At 38.7% G+C, this 24,942-nt stretch overlaps 1 protein-coding gene across 1 annotated transcript; it reads right to left on the bottom strand.

Annotated features, from left to right (window-relative positions):
* Positions 1 to 525: 525 nt before the first annotated feature.
* On the bottom strand, positions 526 to 13,758 carry LOC137254496 (lipase member H). The gene is made up of 6 exons (XM_067792199.1): positions 13,593 to 13,758; positions 13,397 to 13,524; positions 6,534 to 6,669; positions 4,982 to 5,313; positions 2,495 to 2,696; positions 526 to 1,010 (listed from the first exon to the last, which is right to left on the bottom strand). The coding sequence occupies exons 1-6, from the start codon at positions 13,712 to 13,714 to the stop codon at positions 938 to 940; spliced, it is 993 nt and encodes a 330-aa protein (XP_067648300.1). The 5' UTR covers positions 13,715 to 13,758; the 3' UTR covers positions 526 to 937.
* Positions 13,759 to 24,942: the final 11,184 nt, after the last annotated feature.

Here is a 24,942-nt window from a genome sequence, read left to right as displayed (position 1 = left end):
TACAGTTTGAAACAATTTATTACGCAATTTTTTTTAAATTGGCAATTTGTTATTACAATTTATTATATGATAAATTGCGTAATAAATTGCCCAAACCGTATAAATTGGCAATTTGGTGTGTGTTTGAACCTAGTATAAGTTCTATGTTAAATTGAATTGATTTGGCTATTATTAGTTGTGACTTTGAATATTACGCAGCACTTCTCTATCTTGTTAGCAGAGTGATAGCAAACGCTGATAAGTGATGTTTTGAACCAAATAAATGCTGCGGTCATAAAAACCGGCGTCATTTTGAGTTTGCTATTTGATATTAAATGCAAAATTTATATGGATGTGATCTAGCAGCCAAATAATAAATAAATTGATGGAATGTAGCTAAACTGCCACACCTTCTCAAATTTTTCTGAAGAACGCATTGCTGCAACCACTACAACTCGAGCACACCCTATGTCGAGAAAATTTGTAACAAATAGACCGTTTAGCTCTTTTTCACAAAATATTTCGTATGGATTTTTATTCGTTGATTTAACTTAAGCTGTTATGCCACTATTTTTTTGCTAGCTTATTTTCAAATTAAACATTTTTCCAAAGACCAAATAAGCCACAGAGTTAGACAGCCTTAAAAAATCAGCCATGTTGGGGCGGGCACGTCCTCTCGCAACCGTTGATATTTTATTGTACAAAAAATTATTTATTTTCAGGCCTAACTGTATATACCGTAGCTAATATTCAAACTAAGCTTGTACAGGGTGCATACAGTGACAATGAATAGCATGTAAAAATAACTAAAATTTGTCTTAAATAATTTATCAGAGAGGTTGGGAAGAGACCATTTGTGGCCAAATGGACAAGTTGAAACATGGTGAATCGAAAACGTACTGTATTTTAGCTGAGTTATTGCTTAGCAAGCGCATCCACCTTCTGGCGACATCTTCCGTTAAAACTTTGTGTTAGCTCCCATTCCATAGGGTGGTGCATCATATGTAGGAAGATAATAATAACCAGTAGCGCTGTGAAAATACAAAAGAAGAAAGATTATTAAAATACAATAAGGACTTTTTATGAATAAGAAATATATAATAAAGTGAGCTGAATAAACAAATAGGTTTTTGTACAAATAACACGAAGATAGCGGTGACAATTTTTTGGCAAATTTTATTTATTGATTTTTCTCTTTTATTTTATATTTTTAAAGAAAAAATAAGTATGAAACATTTTTATGAATATTATAACTGAAACTATCTCAGAAACATTCAAAACAAAACGCGCAAAATATAAAAGTTTCGAATTTTTTTATTTCGAGTTTTTAGGATACCTTTGATTAACCAGTTTTGTCGCCCAATCCATTTTAGTCTTACAAAGTACAAGTAAAAAAAAATAAATGTAAGGCGCGATAACCTCCGAAGAGATCTAAGGCCGAGCTTCTCTTCCAATTTGCGTCGTGCTCCTCTTGATTTTCCCTACAAATTGGCCGGACGGGACCTACATGTTTTATGCCGACTCCGAACGGCATCTGCAAGGCAGATGAGTTTTCACTGAGAGCTTTTCACAAAGTACAAGTAATAAGTCAAAATTCGCATTGCTATTTGACAATAATAAAACTAAAATCAATGCAAATTTTTTATAGATCTATTGTAATTCTTTAAACTAAAACGGATTGAGCTGCAAAACTACATAATTATAAAAATTCTGAGCACTCCAAGTAAAATGTTTGAAATTTTGCATAAATTTTTTCGAATTTCCCAATTTTTCCGAAAGCGTTTTTGAGATTGTTTTGCATAGTTTCAGTAAAATGTTTTAGTAAAAAACCATTAAAATTTTTTACTCAAAATATCGAAAATAAAAAAGAAGAATTTACTTAATTCGTAAAAAATTGCTCTGGTATTTTTCTTTCAGCTGCCTGCTGTATAACGGCGGTTGAGTGGGTTACAACCCATATCGGCTGCCGTTTCGAAAACGCTCTATCTCAGGAAACTTTGGAATAACGCCCTATCCGTGCTTTAATTCAATAAATAATGGGATTAGCTCCACCCTTTATGAAAAAAAGTTTTGAATAGAGCGTTCTTCAACCGAATTCTGGGATAGGGCGTGTGTGAAACAAACTCTCAAGAATTAGAAAAATATTTTCAGATTCAAGGCGTTTTCGAACTGGCAGCTGATGATGTTCCGCTAAGCGATCGATATGCTAAAAAATTAATTCCTTATTCATAGAAAATATGAATGGTTAACAAGGCATTCTAAAATGGCGCTTAGTTAAAAGTTTAATTATAATTGTGTTTTTATGAATAAAGAGATAAATATAAAACGACGGCTATTTCGGATGTCGTTTCGAGAACGGCCTATGCCAATAAACAATGGAATAACGTCCCATCTCAAAAATTGATTCAAAGATCCCCATTTTAGCTGAAAAATTATTAGAGTGCTAAATTTCTGACATTGGTTATTCTCGAAATGACAGCCGAAATAATTAAGTTAACTAAATATGAGTACTTACCCCTTCGAAACCTCTTCACCCATAAAAACAACCGCATTGTCATCCACGTCACTATTTAAAACGCCACGCTTGATTTTCTTTCGACAATTATTTAAATTCAAGGTTTTTAAAGTACTCAAAGAGCAAGAGATTGCCGGAAAGTTCTTCGGCTGTCCTATGGATTCGGCAAACAGGAATACTGCGCGATTGTGACTGCAGCTATCTGTCGGGAAGAAATTTTTTTTAATATCTTAAGCGTTGTTAAATATTTTAAAACTCAGTTAAGTTTTCCTCAGAGAGCGAGAGTATTTAAAATGGTCGGGATAAAAAAAAAATGAGCCATGTCGGCCGCTTTGTATAACTCCGAACTCCCGTTGCGATTTGTGGTATGCTGCTTTTAATATTTCCTACAAATTAGACGATCTAAGTACATGTTTTATGCCGACTCCGAACGGCATTCGCTAACTTTTATGCTGAGTCGCTTTTTATGGCAAAAATACGCGAAGAACGAGCTCGTTATAGCAAAAGGATTCAAATAAGTTGCTGACCTCGCCCATGCCACAGTTCAATAAGAGGGTCCTAGTCATATTTGAATAGCAATGAATAGAAGATTCGGCAACTTTTGAAAATAACGTAATTTTTTACTGTGACTTATAACTTGTAGTAATTTTAACCTTAATTTTGATTGTACTTTGATCGACAAACAACATAGTCTAAATCGCAGTTGACAATCACCCTTACCCGCAATTAAAATTTCTTGTGACCGCAGAACAACTAGTTAAAAACTCATTGGCTCATTGATTCATTTATATTATTCCAAGTGACGTGGGGTACTATTGGATATGTGACTGTGATTATTAGTACGCGTGACTGCGAAAAAGACGAAGATGATGGCCAACTCAGTCCGTCACGGCCAAAGCTGTCGCTGTTAAAAGTGTACACCTGAAGCTTCACATAAAAACTTAAGGGTGAGGTTAGATAGCAAGCTCGTCTTCCCAGAACAGTTCAAGAGCCAGCGAGAAGACTGTGCACGCCGTAGGGTATTCCAGATTAATCTCAAATGTTGGCAGCCCAAAGTCATATAAGGGAGCTGCTTGCGTCTTGTTCTGGTACTGTATATATACGTATATATAAATTCTGGCGGAGGCAATAAAATTCTAGAAGTACCGAGCATTTGTTAGCTAGAGAGGTGCTGCTTACCGTACGGTTTCCGCTGATACCTTTCTGGACTTTGCGGGGACTAACCGATGAAGAAAGAAAGAAACATATGCACAGAAGGACGGGGAAATTTTGTTGTCATTGCTGCAGGAAACTAGGCAAGAGGACTAATCCCCGAGTTGAAGCGCCCTCAGGGAGAGGTTGATTTCTACTTGAAACTGTTTAAAACTGGACACAGGCTACGTCCATGAGTATCTCTACAGCATAGGTAAGATGGTAAATTCCAACTCTATATTGGTGACTCCTAGACGACTAATGCCACATCGCATTCGAATTCGATCATTTTGTGCACATTAGCGAGGAAGGTGGAAGATATATTTGGTAATCTATCATCAGATAGCGACGTTCATAGGATGGCCTGTGTAAGTAACAGATGACATATGGTCAATGGATATGTTAGGAATATCCTTTCTGTGAAAGGAGAAGAAGGTTGCATTTTTTTTTCCCCCTCACCTTCCAAAAAAAAAGTCATTTACTCCAAATCAGCAGTCTTATATACAACATGATACTCCAGTCATATTGCCTTCTTGTGTTCGCTTTCGTTTCGCTTTTTATGTTTGAAAGATCAATGGGTAAAAGTCTAGTTGAGGCGTCGACTGCTAATACACTACCGAAAATATCGAGAGAGGGGTCAAACGACGCGTTTTGACATCAGTATTAATAATCCGAAGGCGGAAAATAAAAATGTTAACTCTTTCAAAAGATATTAACGAAAAACCGAAAAATTACCCGCGGACCCTCCGAAACGGGGGGTGGTATCCATGATTTTTTTGCGTAGAGCACCTTTCTGCGTTGGCGGCCTTTGGGCGCGCTTAAAGAACATTACCCTGGGTGGGTCCAACACCGGTTTGGAGACCAAAACTATATACGCGCATAACACTTATGTTCACAATTTTTTTTGTGGTTAGAACAACATTACAACAACCATATGAAAATCGCCAACTTCAACTGCAAATATCTCCGGAGAGATATACAATTTTTCTTTTCCGCCTGCGGATTGTTGTTGGTAGCGTATTAGCAGCCGACCCCTCAACTAGACTTTTATCGATCAATGCCTGAAAAAGGAGTCGCGACCTGGCCAATACTTCAAAACAGTGGTAGGACATCAATTTATGTCTAGTTCTGAATATTTACTTTTCAACACAGCTTCTCACCATTAATCAATAGAGATACTTACTCCTGAATTCATGAATTCTGTATCCTCCTTTAGATAGCCTTTTAACTTTGCATTAGCTGGCATCTACACAACTAAGCACGAGCTGTTAATTTCCTCAATTATTTTACACTTACACTGTTCGAATAGTAACTGTTTAGCAATGAGAAGTACATCCATATCGGCGCATCCTGGTTGTGGAGGTGTTCCAAAATTTGGATAAAAATCGACCATGCCACGTGGCGTGCCATCACCGAATACCGGAAAATCTGTATGTATGACATCTACGAATTGAGCAGCGGAGGCATGCAAGCCATCGCTTGATAGTGGCGTAAAAAGCGGTAAAGCGGGATCCAAGCCGGTCACGCGACCCAAACTGCCATTGAAATAATCACCCAAATTGCCAGCAATGTGTGCACCTAAACTATGACCGATGATGTGAACGTCAGCTGGATCGATCTCATGTTTGCTAAATAAAAAATGGGAGCGTAATCTTACTATATTGAAAAAATGTGTTAGGGTACTTATATTATTAGGTATTAGGAAGTCAGTTCTGTACTATGAAATACTAATTTCATGGTTATAAAATTAGAGATCGGCTAAAAAATTTTATTTTCTGGAATAAGGAGATTGACACACCTACACCGGCTAGCCCAATATTACCCGAGAGGGTGTCGTTCCGATATCAGTGCATTGCTCAAGTGTGATAATCACAAAAGTGTCGAGCGTTTTCAACGAATACCACAAATTGCAGAAGATATATACAATACGAAATTCCGCGTGGTCAATAGAGACCCCTCTTCATTCCTTCTGGTTGGGAAGAAACTGTCCCAGCTCTTCAGACAACTCCATCATCAGCGCAGGGCTTTTAAACTGCGGCAATCAATGCTTACTCCAGCCATCAACCACCTTCTCAAACTCTTCTCACTGAAACAATCAGCCAATTTCAAATTCACTGGGCATGTTCAGATCGGCTCGTTCCATCCCCTCTGTAAGGGAAATCCGACATTGGTTTTACTGATGCCTAGAAAAACGAAATCTAATCCTATAAATGAACCACGTCGATAAAAAAGAACCTCACCCTGGACACCAGGTGGCTTGTAATCGAACACCAATGAGGCAAATGATAGAATGATCTTAAGAGATACAACTTCTCTGATGGCGGAAATAGATTGTGTTCAGCTATGGAGCACATGTCTGGTCCGAAAATGGAGTAACGGTGAAGTTTTTATCACATTTGCCGATAAAGATCTGTTAGACTCGAAGTTATACGAGAGCAATTTCGCTGGCAATATCTGTTGCATCCTCCGCTTGAAAGGGTAAGACGACGGGCCGACAGACGTTTGGGTCATCAACGAAAAACCCTAAATCATGCCAGAATTGGTGTCACTTTACTGCTTGAGATTGAGGAGTATCCCTTTCCCTAGTGTAGAAAAGTGGGACCGAACAAGTCTACACCACGCTATTCACACCTTGGGAGGAGCAGGCGTTGCTTTGCCCATTCGTAGCATGGCACTTATTGTTTTTTTCTCTTTTTTGGGACTCCGTGGAACCATTCAATTTACCCAGTGGCGGCCAGTTCAGAACCATTATCTCACTATTCTATGAGCCCTGTTCACCGAAAATAATCGGCAGTCCTAATATCATAGTCATATCCATTGTATTATTATAAAAATATATCGAACTTACTCCATAAACTCTTTCAATTGTTTGGCAAAATACTTTCCCACTGGTCCAACTGCTTTACGTGATGTAGGATAATCTAAGCCAGCAGAATCTGCCCAATCGGCGAGTAAAACATTCTGTGTACCTTTAGCGAGGTAGGCTTAAAAGGTAAAAAAATTATAAGATTGTTATTAAAAAATTATAAAATTACAAAAGGTAATCCCAGCGCATAGTATCCCCAAATGAATCGAGTAGGTCAAGGATAAATACATAGTTAGGTAAGGATCAAACGTCTCAGCCAAGAGATTAAAAGACCGTGAATTAAAAGAGAAGAAAATAAAATAAGTAAGGATGTCTAAATTCGGATGGAACCAAATATTATATACCCAGCTGTAGATTTTCAATTCAGGGCTGAAATATCTAGACTTTTGCCAGGGAGAGTACAGATGTCCGGTTGGTTGATGTGATCACTGCCATGCAGAAGGCAGAATGGACGGGGCAAAAATAATAAGAGCCTAGGTTGTGGGTTTTGTGGTGGGAAAGTGACTTTGGTACCAAGTAACGGCTTTACCAGCTGAGAGCGAGCGGCTTACTGCGATCGGCATGAGGGCGAAATTTTTCCATCTAAAATTTATTCGTAGGACACCATTATTTTAATGAGAAACTAGAAAATACAGACTATGACAGTCCCCGTCATGACATCAAAGTCATTGTTGGCGGCTTTAATGCCACAGTGGGTAGGTAAGACATCTTTGGTTCTATTGTCAGTAAATTCAACCCCCACAGCTCCAACGGGATGATTAGGTCAAAGAACATAAGACCAAATCGATCACGTCCTGATCGACGGAAGGCATAGTACCAGTGCCCTTGATGTGAGTACTCTACGAAAGCTGCTCACGAAACAGACAGCTGACAATAACTCTACTCTCTTCTCACACCTGCTCACTGAGAACACGCTGATTCGCGTATAACATTCCGAGGTGTGTAAAAGCTTTATCGTTACTGGAAAAGCGGAGAGGGCCACGTTCTTAGAAGAAAAAAAGTCAGCCTTCCCGCAAGTTTTACCAGAAAGAAACAAGCGCTGACATTTATTGTTGTTGTTTTTAAGTGCCTTATCCTATCCAATAAGAGCGATCATTCAAGAATTCAAGGTCTTCTAACGGGAGACCAGGTAAACTTGCAGTTTCCACAGGGTTAATATAGTTCTGCCTTTTGGGGCTTGGATAAAGAGTGTAAAAAGTACGCCTTTCGGTGAATGAGGTCAATATGAATACTCGCTGTCATCGCGCCTTGGCAGCCATGTTGCTATTAACGGACATAAACTTGAAATGCTATTTGGGAACCAGCGAAAACAATGTCAATAAAACGGAAAATCGCTCTTGCCAACAAGGCCTTCGTTGATTGAGAACAAAGAAAATGATGGACAACATTTTGTCTTGACGACTCACTCATGCTTATCATATTTATCCTATTGTAAGAGTCAGTATCATTAACGCTTTCGAGAGAAGATTTGATCTTCCTTAGAGTATTCGAGAGAAAAGATTTGCGAAAGTTTTAGGGTCCTATACGTGATGCCAAAGGCGTGTATAGGAGGAGTTTTACTAACGAATATAATGAGTACTCGCATATTTTAGAATGGAAAAACAGTCGCATAGTATTAAACTATACATTTTAAAAGATATCATGTCCCTGAATTTTTTTGTAATGTAACATTTATTTTTATACTCAGTTGAGCAGAGCTCACAGAGTATATTAAGTTTGATTGGATAACGGTTGGTTGTACATATATAAAGGAATCGAGATAGATATAGACTTCCATATATCAAAATAATCAGGATCGAAAAAAAATTTGATTGAGCCATGTCCGTCCGTCCGTCCGTCCGCCCGATAACACGATAACTTGAGTAAATTTTGAGGTATCTTGCTGAAATTTGGTATGTATGTTCCTGAGCAGTCACCTCAGATCGCTATTTAAAATGAACGAAATCGGACTATAACCACGCCCACTATTTCGATATCGAAAATTTCGAAAAACCGAAAAAGTGCGATAATTCATTACAAAAGACCGATAAAGCGACGAAACATGGTAGATGAGTTGAACTTATGACGCAAAATAGAAAATTAGTAAAATTTTGGACAACGGGCGTGGCACCGCCCACTTTTAAAAGAAGGTAATTTAAAAGTTTTGCAAGTTGTAATTTGGCAGTCGTTGAAGATATAGTGATGAAATTTGGCAGGAGCGTTACTCTTATTACTATATGTACGCTTAATAAAAATTAGCAAAATCGGAGAAGGACCACGCCCACTTTTAAAAAAAAATTTTTTTTTAAGTAAAATTTTAACAAAAAATGTAATATCTTTGTATATAAGTAAATTATGTCAAGATGCAACTCCAGTAATGATATGGTGCAACAAAATACAAAAATAAAAGAAAATTTAAAAATGGGCATGGCTCCGCCCTTTTTCATTTAATTTGTCTAGGATACTTTTAACGCCATAAGTCGAACAAAAATGAACCAATCCTTTTGAAATTTGGTAGGGGCATAGATTTTATGGCGCTAACTCTTTTCTGTGAAAATGGGCGAAATCGGTTGATGTCACGCCCAGTTTTTATACACAGTCGTCCGTCTGTCCTTCCGCATGGCCGTTAACACGATAACTTGAGCAGAAATTGATATATCTTTACTAAACTCAGTTCACGTACTTATCTGAACTCACTTTATCTTGGTATGAAAAATGAACGAAATCCGACTATGACCACGCCCACTTTTTCGATATCGAAAATTACGAAAAATTAAAAAAAAATGCCATAATTCTATACCAAATACGAAAAAGGGATGAAATATGGTAAGGTAATTGGATTGTTTTATTGACGCGAAATATAACTTTAGAAAAAACTTTATAAAATGGTTGTGACACCTACCATATTAAGTAGAAGAAAATTAAAAAGTTCTGCAGGGCGAAATAAAAAACCCTTAAAATCTTGGCAGGTATTACATATATAAATAAATTAGCGGTATCCAACAGATGATGTTCTGGGTCACCCTGGTCCACATTTTGGTCGATATCTGGAAAACGCCTTCACATATACAACTACCACCACTCCCTTTTAAAACTCTCATTAATACCTTTAATTTGATACCCATATCGTACAAACTCATTCTAGAGTCACCCCTGGTCCATCTTTATGGCGATATTTCGAAAAAGCGAACATCTATAGAACGAAGGCCCACTCCCTTTTAAAAATACTCATTAACACCTTTCATTTGATACCCATACCGTACAAACAAAGTCTAGAGTCACCCCTGGTCCAGAAAGGCCCACTCCCTCTTAAAATACTCATTAACTCCTTTCGTTTGATACCCATATTGCACAAACGAACTCTAGAGTCACCCCTGGCCCACCTTTATGGCGATATCTCGAAACGGCGTCCACCTATGGAACTAAGGATTACTCCCTTTTAAAATACTCATTAACACCTTTCATTTGATACCCATATCGTACAAACGCATTCTAGAGTCACACCTGGCCCATCTTTATGGCGATATCTTGAAAAAGCGTCCACCTATAGAACTAATGCCCACTCCCTCTTAAAATACTCATTAACTCCTTTCGTTTGATACCCATATTGCACAAACGAATTCTAGAGTCACCCCTGGTCCACCTTTATGGCGTTATCTCGAAAAGGGGTCCACCTATAGAACTAAGCCCCACGCCCTTTTAAAATAATCATTAACACCTTTCATTTGATACCCATATCATACAAACAAATTCTAAAGTCACCCCTGGTCCACCTTTATGGCGATATCTCGAAAAGGCGAACACCTATAAAACGAAGGCCCACTCCCTTTTAAAAATACTTATTAACACCCATATCGTACAAACAAAGTCTAGAGTCACCCCTGATCCACCTTTATTGCGATACCTCGAAAATGCGTCCACCTATAGAACTAAGGTCCACTCCCTCTTAAAATACTCATTAACTCCTTTCGTTTGATACCCATATTGCACAAACGAATTCTAGAGTCGCCCCTGGCCCACCTTTATGGCGATATCTCGAAACGGCGTCCACCTATAGAACTAAGGCCCACTCCCTTTTAAAATACTCATTAACACCTTTCGTTTGATGCCCATATTGTGCAAACAAATTCTAGGGTCACCCCTGGTCCACCTTTATGGCGATATCTCGAAAAGGCGAACACCTATAAAACGAAGGCCCACTCCCTTTTAAAAATACTTATTAACACCCATATCGTACAAACAAAGTCTAGAGTCACCCCTGATCCACCTTTATTGCGATACCTCGAAAATGCGTCCACCTATAGAACTAAGGCCCACTCCCTCTTAAAATACTCATTAATTCCTTTCGTTTGATACCCATATTGCACAAACGAATTCTAGAGTCGCCCCTGGCCCACCTTTATGGCGATATCTTGAAACGGCGTCCACCTATAGAACTAAGCCCCACGCCCTTTTAAAATAATCATTAACACCTTTCATTTGATACCCATATCGTACAAACGCATTCTAGAGTCACCCCTGGTCCATCTTTACGGCGATATCTCGAAAAGGCGTCCATCTATAGAACTTAGGTCCACGCCCTTTTAAAATACTCATTAATACCTTTCATTTGATACCCATATCGTACAAACGCATTCTAGAGTCAACCCTGATCCACCTTTATGGCTATATCCCTAAATGGCGTCCACCTATAGAACTATGGCCCACTCCCTCATAAAATACTCTTTAATGCCTTTCATTTGATACACATGTCATACAAACACATTCCAGGGTTTCCCTCGGTTCATTTTCCTACATGGTTATTTTCCCTTATGTTGTCACCATAGCTCTCAACTGAGTATGTAATGTTCGGTTACACCCGAACTTAACCTTCCTTACTTGTTTTTGGCTGTCTTTGGTGAGGTTTACGGAGTTGTTTGCTGGTACCGTAATAAGTACGATGTTTGCAGGCAATTTTACGCAAAAAATTTGATCTTTCTTTTTTTCTTTTTTTAGTGTTATGATAGACTTTCCTTGACCATAATATTGCTTTTAGTGCAAGTAAAACTCCACTATTACGTCCCAACGTTTCGCTAAACACCTTAGCTCCTCAGGGGCGAAACTGCATATATTTAAATATTTTTTCAATTTACCAACATATCGCTGATTTAGTTTGACAATTGTACCACATATAGATGGTATCAGCGATATGTTTTTATAATAGAAAATTGAACATATATGTATATGTTTGTAAGTCCATTTTCGTTTAGTGCTTTTGGTTTGTTTTTAATTTTTGGACATTGTTGAAATTTTAAACAATTATTTTTATCTTGTTTGGTTGATTTTCCGATGCTGGATACGTGGATGACATAATATGCGTTTTAACTACTAATAACGAAGAGCTCGTACTGGAGTACCTCAACAAACAGCACGGCAATATAAAATTTACAATGGAAACCGAAAAAGACGGAGGAATCAACTATCTAGACCTCACGATAAATATTGATAAAGAAGCCAAAAGATTTAACTATAACATATATAGAAAGTCAACGGCCACAGACACAATAATACACAATACCTCAAATCACCCTCAACATCATAAAAATGCAGCATTAAGGCACTTGTTACATAGACTTGAAAGAACACCTCTTACACAAGAGGCATATAAGAGAGAACTTGAGGTCATATATAATATCGCTGCAAACAACGGATATAAAAAAGCACTAGTAGATAAGCTCAGAAGGACAAATGGAGAACCAAAAAGAAATAATGAAAAAGAAAATAATAGCTGGACTACTATGACATATACTGGAAAAGCAACATATAAATTGGCAAATTTCTTTAAAAAATACAACATTAACACAGCATTCAAAACATCGAACAATCTAGGGCGAAAACTAAGAACTAACATTAACTCAGAGGATCCGTTTAGCAGCCACGGCGTATACAAGCTTACCTGCGGATGCCAGCATAGTTACATAGGACAAACAGGACGGCAAATAAGAACGAGGTTCAGAGAACATATTAGAGATTACAACAAAAAAATACGGAGTCCAAACATTAGGGTTCTTCACATAAAAGAAAAGGGCCGACGTCTCAACGTACTCGAAAACATGGAAATCTACAAACAGAAAACATTCTACGGTAGAATAATAAACGAACAGATAAACACCATTTCTGACACAATATTCGAGCCTTTAAAACTTGTTTACAGGAAACAACTTAATCACACAGGTACAACAGACAAACGCACAACAACAAATAAACACAAAACAATTAACACACCAAAAAAAAAACCGACAAAGAAGGTCAAACGACTAAAATCACAGATTTCTACCTAACCCAGTCAGACACACAAATCGATTAGTAAACCACCCTCGGTTCTGAACGAACACACAGCACATACACATAACTAAATATACACAAGCATCAATTTGACAATACCTGCTCATATACCTACGAACTATAAATACAGGACAAATGACAACAACAGATCAGAACGAAAATCGACACTGATGATGGCACAACGCCGAAACCGGTTTGTCTCAAAACCAAATTTGACAAGGGATGACGGAAAATCGTTCCAATATACATCAATTATTTTTATACTTTCATGTCAAATTACGTTGGTAAATTGAAAAAATATTTAAATAAATGCAGTTTCGCCCCTGAGGAGCTAAGGTGTTTAGCGAAACGTTGGGACGTAATAGTGGAGTTTTACTTGCACTAAAAGCAATATTATGGTCAAGGAAACCTATCATAACACAAAAATATTAACAATAATTTATTGGCCGGCTATAACTAATATTGAATAAATCTTGTTTAACTAGTTTAAAAAGCGCCAATAAGAAGCGGACAAACTAAGTTTCCCACCTGCAAATATTTACCATTTCTCAGCGGTGAGACAGAGAAGTGAAACCGATTGCTAGTAAAACCGTGTATTATCACTTTGACATTTGTCTTCGCTGGCAGCTGCTCCACTTCACTCAAGGTGAGTTCACCACCAGAAGTCATACTAAAAAGATACTCACACTATTCAATCACTTTTAACATTTAATTATAATTTCACACATTAAAACATACGGTTTTTGATAATAAATATTCGCTTTCGATATCAATTCATCAAAGTTATGGATAAATACGGTGCCACTAGCGAAGAAAACACAATTCCAAAGGAGAAATAATAATAATTCTCCGGCAGCCATTATATTTACTATTTATTATTTATACTTTGTTAATAAAAGTTTTATAAAATAAATTCCAATTTTTCCGTTATTTAGCTTAGCTAAGTAAGACTAAAAGATAGCTGGCATTCTTATATAGTTTGTTAGTTAGAGAAATTAGCGGCAATCGAATTTGCTCAATTGCATGTTTTAAGGTAATTTTCAATAAACATTATCTTGGTAATCTAAGAAAAAATTATTTGCAATTTGTAATGTAACATTGATATCATTACAGTAAGGGTGAATATTTATGTTTTACGTGAATAGGGAAACGTTTGCGCAAGCAAATGATAATGAGCTCGTTTAACAGTTAAATTATTGTGAGGTAATATTATTTTCTATTATATGATGTGTGATTACGGACTTTGTTAGGATCCACATGTTTGAAACAATTCCGGTTCTTTTTGTTAACTCATTTTGTATTTGAAAGATAATAAAAATGTTTAATTTATGGTTGGACTTTCGAAAAATTCCTTTTTTTATTAAAGAAAAGTTAATATCAGTGATTTAATTCAACGCAAAATTTAACATTTGTTGCAGTTCCCTTTCACATGCCGTATTCTACCGCAATTTCGACAAGCGCATCTGAATTATTCAACTAAGCCTTTATTTTATTGATTTCAAACTATCAGGTTATGCCTACTGAACGGTTAAAAATTCGATTCTAAATTTTAAAGCACTGATCAGTTTATCGGTTTAAATTTTAAACCAAACTCAACCAAGTGTGAGATCTTATCTGTCAAACTGACTGATAGGATGTTCAATATGGCGGGGCATACGACCGGCTATCTTCAACGGGTGATAGAAAAAGACGAATGATGCGACCACGATAGTAAAATTAAAAATTATGTGATCGTGTCTGTTTGTTATTTTGACTTCTATGCTTAAGAACATCACACTTGTATCCACAATGATAAATTACATATATCCCTTAACATCATGCCAGTGCACCATTCCAGTCGAAAGGAAAGGAAAGCAAAGGAAAGAAAAGGAAAGGAAAGGAAAGGAAAGGAAAGGAAGGGAAGGGAAGGAAAGAAAAAGGGAAGGGAATAAAGGGAAACGAGACGGTAAGAAAAATAAGGAAAGGTGTTAAATTTGGTGCTAACCAATAAGGACAAAAGGGAACGGGGATTTCACCTGCTTTGGACTATAAGGGTCGATCCAAGGAATGAAATAAAAGAAGGCGAGATGTGTGATATTGGCACAAGTTCAATATTTAATTCAATTGAGTTCGTATATTAATGTTCACACGTAAAACCTCTTATGTTTTAAATTAGAATTCAGTGTGAGAGTTTCAACTTTACGTTGATTTTAGTTTTAACTTAAGCGTATTTGAAAGTTATTTAAATGAACAAGTTAAAATGAAATTATGTAACTCTGAACAGTGATTTTAATTGAACGCACTACAACTATCGGTGGCACAAACACTGCGACGATCGGAATGCTTTCGTGCTGATACAGTTTACCTGTGTTGATTGATGAAAGTTGTAGACACAAAGGAGAGCGAATTCAGGAGCGCGCAGCGCTTTTATAGCCTTTCCAACACTGTTGGAAGTTCGAAATAAAACAGGGATGCTTCGCTATGGGACGACACGCAGGGATGCGTGATGGGCTTTGGGATCGCAGGGTTGCGTTTCCTTTAAGTGACGTAAGTCACTTAAACATGGCGCCCCTGTTGCACTGGTGCAAGGGATGCTCTCAGTTTCTCGAGTGCGCGAATGGCCACATCGAGTTGCTTGTGCTGTTCTTTGAGTCGCTTCACCTGTTTTCGGGTTCCTCTGCTTTCGGGTTCTCTTTCTCCGAACTCTCGTTTGTGTAATAGGGTATGGTGTAGCTCATTACATACCTTGCAAGTTTCTGGACTTGAGCATTGTCTTGTGTTGTCGTGCGAGCGAGCCAAACAATTTGGGCAGTGTTTGAACTGTCGCACTATCTCCTTACGCTCGTTGACCGTCATTGCCCGGAACTCCTTACAAAACCGAAGAGGATGGTATCTGAGGCAGACCGTACATTTGTGAATGGCTGGATCTCGGGTGCCTTCGGTTGGTGGCCACAACCTGTAAATGTATAAATAAATAAGAAATTCTTTGCGAGCTTAATACTAATATATGTGATTGTGATCATTAAATGTCCGGTATAGAGTTGGCCTGTGGGGTATCAGATGCAACAGGAAGTGGACAGAGCTTAACAATCGGTCGTGTGAAAGTTCCATTTTGTGTCTTGACATCCGCCACTCGCACACGATTATCCGATCCATGATACACCTTTTCTACACGTCCTAATCTCCATTCGTTGGGGGGTGTTAGCTCGTTTTTAATGACGACGAAGTCGCCAATGGAAAGGTTTGTTTGAGGTAGCTTCCATTTGTATCTCTGATGTAGCTCTTTGAGATACTCTTCTTTCCAGCGCAGGCTGAACTGTTGATGTAAGACTTTGAGTTTTTCCCATCTATTCTGAAGGGATAGATTGTCGAATCGGGGTTCTGGTATACCTAGGAGCGGCCCTCCACGCAAAAAATGTCCCGGAGTTAATGCTAGTAATTCCTGGGGGTTATCGGACATGGGAGAGAGAGGTCGGGAGTTCAGGACTGCTTCGATTCGAGCAAGCAGAGTGGCTAATTCTTCAAAGGTAAGGGTATGACTTCCAACTGTCCGTTTGAAATGATGTTTAAAACTCTTTACGGCTGCCTCCCACAGGCCACCCATGTGGGGAGCATTAGGTGGCAAGAAATGCCATTCAAATCCATGCAGGCTATACTTTGCACGTATGTCATCGGAGGTGTCTTTCAAAAATTTACGGAAATCTTGTTGAAAGGCGCGATTTGCGCCAACAAAGTTCTTTCCATTGTCTGAGAAGACTTGCTGTGGGAGACCTCGTCTACCAACGAAACGAGCGAATGCTGCCTGAAATGCTGTGGTTGACAAGTCTGAACAGGGCTCAAGGTGAATAGCTTTGGTCGAGAAGCAGATGAAAACGCAAACATATCCTTTAAGTAGTGGGGACTTCCGGAGCGTTGAAGATTTAATATCCAGCGGGCCTGCAAAATCTAAGCCTGTGTAGGTGAATGGTAGGGAGAAAGTAGCACGCTCAGGTGGTAGAGCTGCCATAATTTGGGAACGGGTGTTTTGTTTAAAAATGGTGCAGGTTTTGCAGCAACGTATACAGTTTCTTACTTTCGATTTCAATCTAGGAATGTAGTACTCTTGCCTTGTTATTCGAACCATCAGTTGGTGTTCAGCGTGCATGAGGAGGTTATGTAGGAAGTTAAGAAAAAGATAGCATAATCTCGACGATTCCGGAATTATGACTGGGTATCTCTCGTTGTATGGTAGGTCAGCGTTGGCCAAGCGGCCGTCCACACGAAGAAGTCCATTTTCGTCTAGTAGGGGGTTTAACGTTAAAAGAGAGCTCTTTTTAGAAATTGGTTGCCTGTGGGTTAATTGAGAAAATTCTTTTGGGTAATGTCTTTCTTGTGCAAGTTTAATAAGGCGTGTTTTGACCCAGTGGATTTCCTTTTGTGTGATAACGACGGACTCGTAACGGGTAGGAGCAGTGGACTGTATTGGTTTGAATCGGTGGACAAATCTGAACATGTACGCTATCACACGTAAGGCTTTGGACCATGAAGAAAAGCGATCTAATATGTCAGGCTGGTTGTCTAAAATGTGAAGAGCTTCCACTTTACGTTCCTCGTGAGGGGGGACATTTTGGCGAAGTGATAATGGCCAATGGTCGGGGGGTTTTAGTAACCACTCTGGTCCGTGCCACCAAAGTGTTCTTAGTATTAGGTCCTGTGGCCTGCAACCTCGAGTTCCTAGATCTGCAGGGTTATGGTTAGTGGCTACGTGTCTCCATTTGACATTTCCTATATTTTTTATGATTTCTGATGTGCGGTTTGCTACATACACCTTCCAAGTACATGGTGGTTTTTCCAGCCACGAGAGGACGATTGAAGAATCTGACCACAGGAAAATGGCTGCAGGTTTGAGGGATAGTTGGCTGATAACATTCTTGATGCATTTAGATAATAAGACGGCACCACACAATTCCAACCGCGGAAGGCTTACTGTTTGGAGTGGCGCCACCTTTGTTTTTGAAAACAGTAGATGTGATGAAACTGTCGCATTTGATTGGGATCGTATGTACACTGATGCACAATAGGCCTTTTCTGAGGCGTCACAAAACCCGTGTATTTGAATAATTCGATTGGGGGAAAATTCCGTCCATCTGGGAATTTGAATTTGTTCAATGCTAGGTAAATCCGTCAGAAATTGGTGCCACCTTTGAAGCGATAAAGGTTTGACACACTCGTCCCATTCAGTACCCTCTAGCCATATCTGTTGTAATAATATTTTTGCCTGGATGAGGATAGGCGCTAGCCATCCTGCGGGGTCAAATAGTTTCGAGACTGACGATAAAATTTGTCTTTTTGTGGCACTGGAAGTGGGTTCCAGAGATTCTATCGAATATGAGAACGAATCGGCCAATGCGTTCCATTGGATGCCAAGCGTTTTGGTAGAACTTGAGCAATCGAACTTTAAAAAATCGGAGTCTAACAGATGTTCGGCGGGAATGTGGTTTAGAAGTTGCGGATGGTTTGCCGTTATTTTCCTAAGTGGGAACCCGGCTGAAAGCAAACATTGAGTAAGTTCGGTTTGAGCTTTTAAGCATGATGAGATATCGTGGCCTCCCGATAATACGTCGTCGACATACGTTTCTTTCTTCAAAATCATTCCAGCTAAAGGGTGGGAATCTTTTGTATCGTTTGCCAATTGATGCAACGTGCGAATGGCCAAATACGGCGCGCAATTGACGCCGAATGTCACAGTCTTCAGAGCGAAGTCCGAGAATTGGCTATCGTTATTTCTACGAAACACAATACGTTGGTAGGGCTGATCATCTTCCTGAAGAAGAATTTGTCGGTACATTTTTTGTATATCCCCATTAAAAACATACTGGTACAAACGCCAATTCAATATGACAAATAGAAGATCTGTTTGTAAGGTTGGACCGATATGAAGTATATCATTGAGTGAAATACCAGACGCCGTTGATTTAGAAGCATTAAAAACGATGCGAAGTTTTGTGGATTTACTTTCTGGTTTGAGAACCGAGTGATGCGGGAGATAATACGATAGATATGTTCCATTTTTCTGTATTTCATCAGGAGTGATTTGAATCATATGATCCAGAACTAAGTACTCTTCTAGTACACGATTGTATTCTTCTTTTAGATTGGGATTTTTGCTCAGCGTATGTTCCATTCTGATTGCTTGTCGCAAAGCTTGGGTACGAGAAGGTCCTAAAGTCATATTTGATGGAAATCCGGATTTAAATGGCAACCGGACTACATATCGACCATCGCTGCGCCTAACAGTGGTATCTTGGTAAAATTTTTCGCAAAAGGCATCTTCTTCGGAGGGCACGTGAGCTTCGGGGAGTTCCTCGAGTTCCCAGAAACGCTTCAGCTGGGAGTTGAGATTTTCATTGGATACTTCCACAGCGTGTGTGTGGACAGTGGTGCAGTGCGTGGATTGGATGGGCCCACTCAAAAACCACCCAAAAATGGTGTTTTGGGCGAGGAGACTTCCTAGTACTTGATGCTTAACTCCTGGAGTAAGGATTTGGGGTATTAGGTCGCTTCCGATCACCATATCGATCGGACCAGGAGTGAAGAGGTGTGGATCGGCGATATCTAGGTCTTTTAGTTCTAGAAGATTGTGTTCTGGTAGGGAGAATGTTGGTAGGAAGCTGGTCAACTTGTGAAGTACTATCGCTTTGGTATTAATTCTGGTGTGACATCTCTTGGAGACGAGGGTAAATTGGCAGACTCTATCGGCGTTTTCTACAATGATTCCTCCCATTCCGGTAACTGAAAAATTCGCGCGATATGTAGGGAGGTTCAAACGTTTTTGGACCTTTTCTGATATGAAGGTTTTCTGCGAGCCTTGGTCAATTAAGGCTCTTAAGATGAAAAGTGTGCCCAAATGCTCGATTTGCACACGGGCGGTGGGAAGTAGCGTCTTCTCGTGATTCGCGGAGAAGTTCGCTTGGATGTAAGAGTCCCTGTTAGCAGATGTGGTCGGTGATTCCTCGTACTGGTCTTCGGTTAGGTTGAAGATCGGGTGCCGAGAGGGATTTGATGATGCGGTAGATTGGATGTGTAACAGGGGTGTTGATTTTGGTTCTGGATTTTTGACGGTTGGCTTGCCACCCGCTCTGGTTATTGAACTAGGATGAAGCATGGAGTGATGTGATTGTCTACAATGCAGACATCGGAACAAACTTTTACAGTGAGTGAGTGTGTGATTATGCGCCAAGCAATTGGTACAATACCCATTTTTCTCAGCGAACTCGATACGGTCAGGGACTGTCAGGCTTCGGAATTCGGGACAGGACCTTAAAGTGTGACTGTTATTGCAAAGTTTGCAGGTGACAGCAAGTTGTTCTTGGGAATGATAAGATTGTATCCTGGGCGGAGTTTTCGCAGGGAGAGAATTGCGAGATTTAGAGGCCTTGTAGTTATTTAATCGTTCCACCACTTCGTAACGACTAGTAAGGAATGTGTCCATTTGGGACCAGTCGGGGAGTTCTTTCCTAGACTTTAGGGACTGTTCCCAGAGAGAAAGGGTTTCTTCAGGGAGTTTTGTGGAGCATAGATAAATTAAGATAGGATCCCATTCGGCGACCGAAACTCCTTGAAATTGTAGGCACGAAAGGCAGTCATTGATTGTACTCTGAATCTGTTGAATACCCTCACTATTTTCTGTCGTGACAGGGGTAATGTTGAAAAGGGTCTTTAACTGGTTGTCGATTAATATTCGTTTATTTTCAAAGCGGGCTCTAAGTGCCTCCCAGGCAAGAGAAAAATTTTCGTCGCAGAGCCTGTACTGTTTAACAATTGTTCCTGCCTTTCCCCTGGTTTTATTTCGTAAATGAAACAGTTTTTGTGCGGGAGTTAGCTTTGGGTGATTAAGATATACCGCTGTGAACATGTCGCGGAAGCTTGGCCATTCCTCATAACTGCCATAAAAAACTTGGGTATCGCATGGTGGAACTTTGATGCAGGGAGTGGAGTTATCTACCAAAGAAGTGGACGGTCTAGTGCTCACGTTGTTGTCGGAACTGCTTCCATGGAAAAGCTTTAATTGATCAAGGATTTGAGATTTGCATATATAGAAGCTGTCAGTACACACTTGGAACTTGTTGGTGGCTTCTTCCTTAAAGTCGGTGGGCACTTCATTCTCGTCTGTAAGGCAGACGATCCTATAAGATGTTTGTAACATCTCCCAACGCGTATTTAAGTCCTGGAGTTTAACTTCCAGCAATGTATCGGTATTCTCCTCGGGGTCTTCTTTTTCATAACGGGAACAGAAGTTCATTAAATCATTCGACCGGAATATGAACTCCGCCGATGAGGCGGAACCCGTAGCCATGATTATCGGGAGTAAATACTTTGAAAACTAGAACGGTTATTAAGTTCCGTATTGACGTGTGTAGTTTCGTTTAAGGGATGATGGATGTATAAACATGAAAAGTGATTTCGAAAAGTTATTTTGATAATAGGGTTTTGATTATAGACCCCGAATGAAACTTTAATTTTATCTCCTTGTACAATATTCGGATTGGTGGTTTAGTGAATCGAATCAACTCAAAACGATGGTTCTATGCTAGCATAAGCAGCGAATAAGCCTTTAAATGCCCAGCAGAAATCTTGCCATATATGTATGTATGTTTTATGTATATGTGTATATTTCAATGTATTTCAATTCTATTTATACAAGTGTAGTTATGTATATCTATGTATGAAGGATTGTGAAATATTGTCACTACGGACTAAGCCAATATTATATTAATATGGTGACATGAAAGGTTTCAAGCATTAGAGTACCGATATTTGTACTATATTCATTCTCTGCCTTGCTTACTTTTACAGTTGACGCGAACAGCGCTGTTTGCTTGAACTATTCACTTTGTTACATATGTCGATTTAAATGCGCCTCTTAGATTTGTATTATGTTATGTATGCGCATACATATGTACGGTGAAGTATGCATAAAATTTGTTTTCATAAATTGCATTAGGTTTTGGTATTAACATCCAAAGGCGATATGCGAATATCAAATGTAAACAACTGTAAGTAACATGAAGGAATTGCGAAGTAGTTGCTGGCCGACGCAAGCCACAACAAATCTAAGATGACGAGAGGAATACGATAGTATTGTTCACAAGTGAAACAACTATGCGCATTTGAAAATGAACTTCTAATTTCCATACCATTGAAGAAATAAAGAAAGGGACAAGTAGTTGGTAGCCGGCGTAAGTGATAATAACGAGGAATTGAAGAATATGGCATGGAAAACGGTTGTTTTACAGCTTGTCAGTAGAAAACTGAACCACTAGTAGTGTATTTATCTACATGTGTATGTATGAATGTATATGCGTGCATACGTTATACGTTGGAAGAGAACGACTGCTTCCAATTTTTTCTTTTTCTCACTGCTGACCACTTTTATGGGAATAGCGGATCGTATGCATATATGTACTTGTACATATATATGGCGTTAATTCCGTTAGAGTAACGGTTTGAAAGAAATTTTATGTGGAAAATAACTTACTTGATGCTTTTGAGACTACTCATTTTTTCCGGTGATCGGAATCCGCAAGCCTTTGTTATGTGGCGGTTATAGGTGACTCCACCGCCTGTATGATGTAGGAAATCTGAGGAAGCGGCCAAAGGTGCCTGTACCGCCCGTGCGTTTTTCGTGTTAGGCTCCCTCGTTGGGCAGCGGCAGTTTTCTGTGCTAATTTTATTTTCGCGACACTCCCGACTATAATTTCTACTTTTCGACGCTTTTCACTTTCACTATCTTTTACTCTATTGTATTTAAGTTTTTAGTGCTTTAAGAAGCGTTTTTTTTTTGTTTTTGTGTTTGTCTTCTTTTTGCACTTACCACTGCCACAGCTGCCGTTCAGTTCAACGATGGAAATTTTATGAAATGCTGTTTCTTGTTTTTCTTGCATGTATCATAAAATGCAAAGCAGTGTTGCCTTGCGCGTTGATTTTCGAAGTTGAACTACTCGCGTTGCCAATATCACTTTTTTATTAGGTGCGTTTCGGTGCCGTCAAATTCGGCTTGCAAGGACCATGTTAAATTTGGTGCTAACCAATAAGGACAAAAGGGAACGGGGATTTCACCTGCTTTGGACTATAAGGGTCGATCCAAGGAATGAAATAAAAGAAGGCGAGATGTGTGATATTGGCACAAGTTCAATATTTAATTCAATTGAGTTCGTATATTAATGTTCACACGTAAAACCTCTTATGTTTTAAATTAGAATTCAGTGTGAGAGTTTCAACTTTACGTTGATTTTAGTTTTAACTTAAGCGTATTTGAAAGTTATTTAAATGAACAAGTTAAAATGAAATTATGTAACTCTGAACAGTGATTTTAATTGAACGCACTACAACTATCGGTGGCACAAACACTGCGACGATCGGAATGCTTTCGTGCTGATACAGTTTACCTGTGTTGATTGATGAAAGTTGTAGACACAAAGGAGAGCGAATTCAGGAGCGCGCAGCGCTTTTATAGCCTTTCCAACACTGTTGGAAGTTCGAAATAAAACAGGGATGCTTCGCTATGGGACGACACGCAGGGATGCGTGATGGGCTTTGGGATCGCAGGGTTGCGTTTCCTTTAAGTGACGTAAGTCACTTAAACAAAAGGAAAGAAGCGGAAAAGAAGGGAAAGTAAAGGAAACGAAAGCAAAAGGAAGAAATTACTGAAAGTTAAAACAGATACAAAACCAGGGCCGGAATCGAAGCCGGAACTGAGACCGCATGGCCTTTCTTAACGCTTAGGTATCCATGAATTATTGGTTTGTTATTGCCGAGTTATGGTGGGTTTTCCATTTTTTATCGACGCGCTATCGGTTTGCTATTGGTGTGCTATCGACGAGGTATTGACGAGTTATCGATGAGATATAAATTTTCCATCGTTAACAAAGGTTAATAATAAGTTATGGATTTTTTATCCGCGAGTAATCGGTTTTTTTATGCAAAAGTTCCTGACTTACTACCGAAAGATATCGGTTATTTATCGAAAAGTGATTGATTTATTGTTGGAGTGTTACTCAATTCTCCACTTTTTATTGAAAGGAGACGGCGATCTTCTTCTAGAAAACTTAGAATTTTTGTTTCTGGTAAAGTTATTTTTGTTGCCGTTAAACTTCACCCCCTGTGCCAGCTTATATACTATGTTTACACGTTGAACTTCACGAACCTTTTTTTAAAAAATGTCTAGTCTAGAGACACACGATATAAAAGGTATAATTTTAGCAACATTTTAATGATGTGAGGACTCAATTTCGGACTGCTTTTCAGTTTAAAACCAAGAAAATTTTGGTTTTCAACATCAAACCAACATGTTTAAAATTTAAACCAAGGTTAGTTTTCTCATTTTCATAAATTTTTCAAATGTTTTCAATTTCAAACCAAATTTAGTTTGGCCATACATATATTTAGTAAAAGAAAATTGAAAATTTGGCCTAGAATTTTTAACCGAATAAGGCGCAGTTATTCCTTACTAAAAATTTACAGGTACATTTTTGGGACAACGGCAATTTTAATATTTTCTTGGGCCTTGAAATTGTAACGTGATGGAACTCGAAAGCGAAAAAACGCAAAGAAATTGACCTTTGCCCCAAAAATTACCTGGAAATATTTTGCAGGACATTAATGCGCTTTATTTGGAGCAAGACTAGAAATAATCACTTACACTAAACAATTCTGAACCGGCGGGTAAAGCGAAAAAATGCAAAATTTCACAAAATAGTATGTAGTTCAGAAATTGATGAGCTTTTTTTATTATTATTTTTTGAAAAGTTCGGAAAAAATGCTGCAAGAACAATCGAACATTTTTTTTAAAGTAGAAACTTGTTGGTCTAACTATTTATCGAAAATAATCTCAGGGATGATAGAGCGAAACTTCTAGACGTTGTATCATTGCAGCTGGTTCATATTTCGGACCTTTCTTTTCTCACAGTTAATGTTCCCAACAAAAACAATGTTTTCACCAACTCTCATGAACTGAACTTTTCAATCCATATACACTTGTAGCACTTTTGTTTTTGTTTTGCCCTGAAGAATTGGCACAGATACATACAAAATCACTCTTTGTATATAAAAAATAATAGCATTGCAATCC

The sequence above is a fragment of the Eurosta solidaginis genome, chromosome 5 (assembly GCF_040869045.1).
Source record: "Eurosta solidaginis isolate ZX-2024a chromosome 5, ASM4086904v1, whole genome shotgun sequence".
Taxonomy (NCBI): domain Eukaryota; kingdom Metazoa; phylum Arthropoda; class Insecta; order Diptera; family Tephritidae; genus Eurosta; species Eurosta solidaginis.
The sequence above is the reverse complement of the archived record's forward strand: the minus strand, read 5'-3'. Positions and strand labels throughout refer to the sequence as shown.

Bases quoted from the DNA above. Each gene is read 5' to 3' on its own strand.
- LOC137254496 (XM_067792199.1), bottom strand. From the start codon at position 13,714: ATGGCTGCCGGAGAATTATTATTATTTCTCCTTTGGAATTGTGTTTTC. The intron at 13,525-13,592 runs GTATGTTTTAAT...GTATCTTTTTAG, and splicing joins AATATTTATTATCAAAAACC to TATGACTTCTGGTGGTGAAC. The intron at 5,314-6,533 runs GTAAGTTCGATA...TTTTTTATTTAG, and splicing joins CAATTGAAAGAGTTTATGGA to CAAACATGAGATCGATCCAG.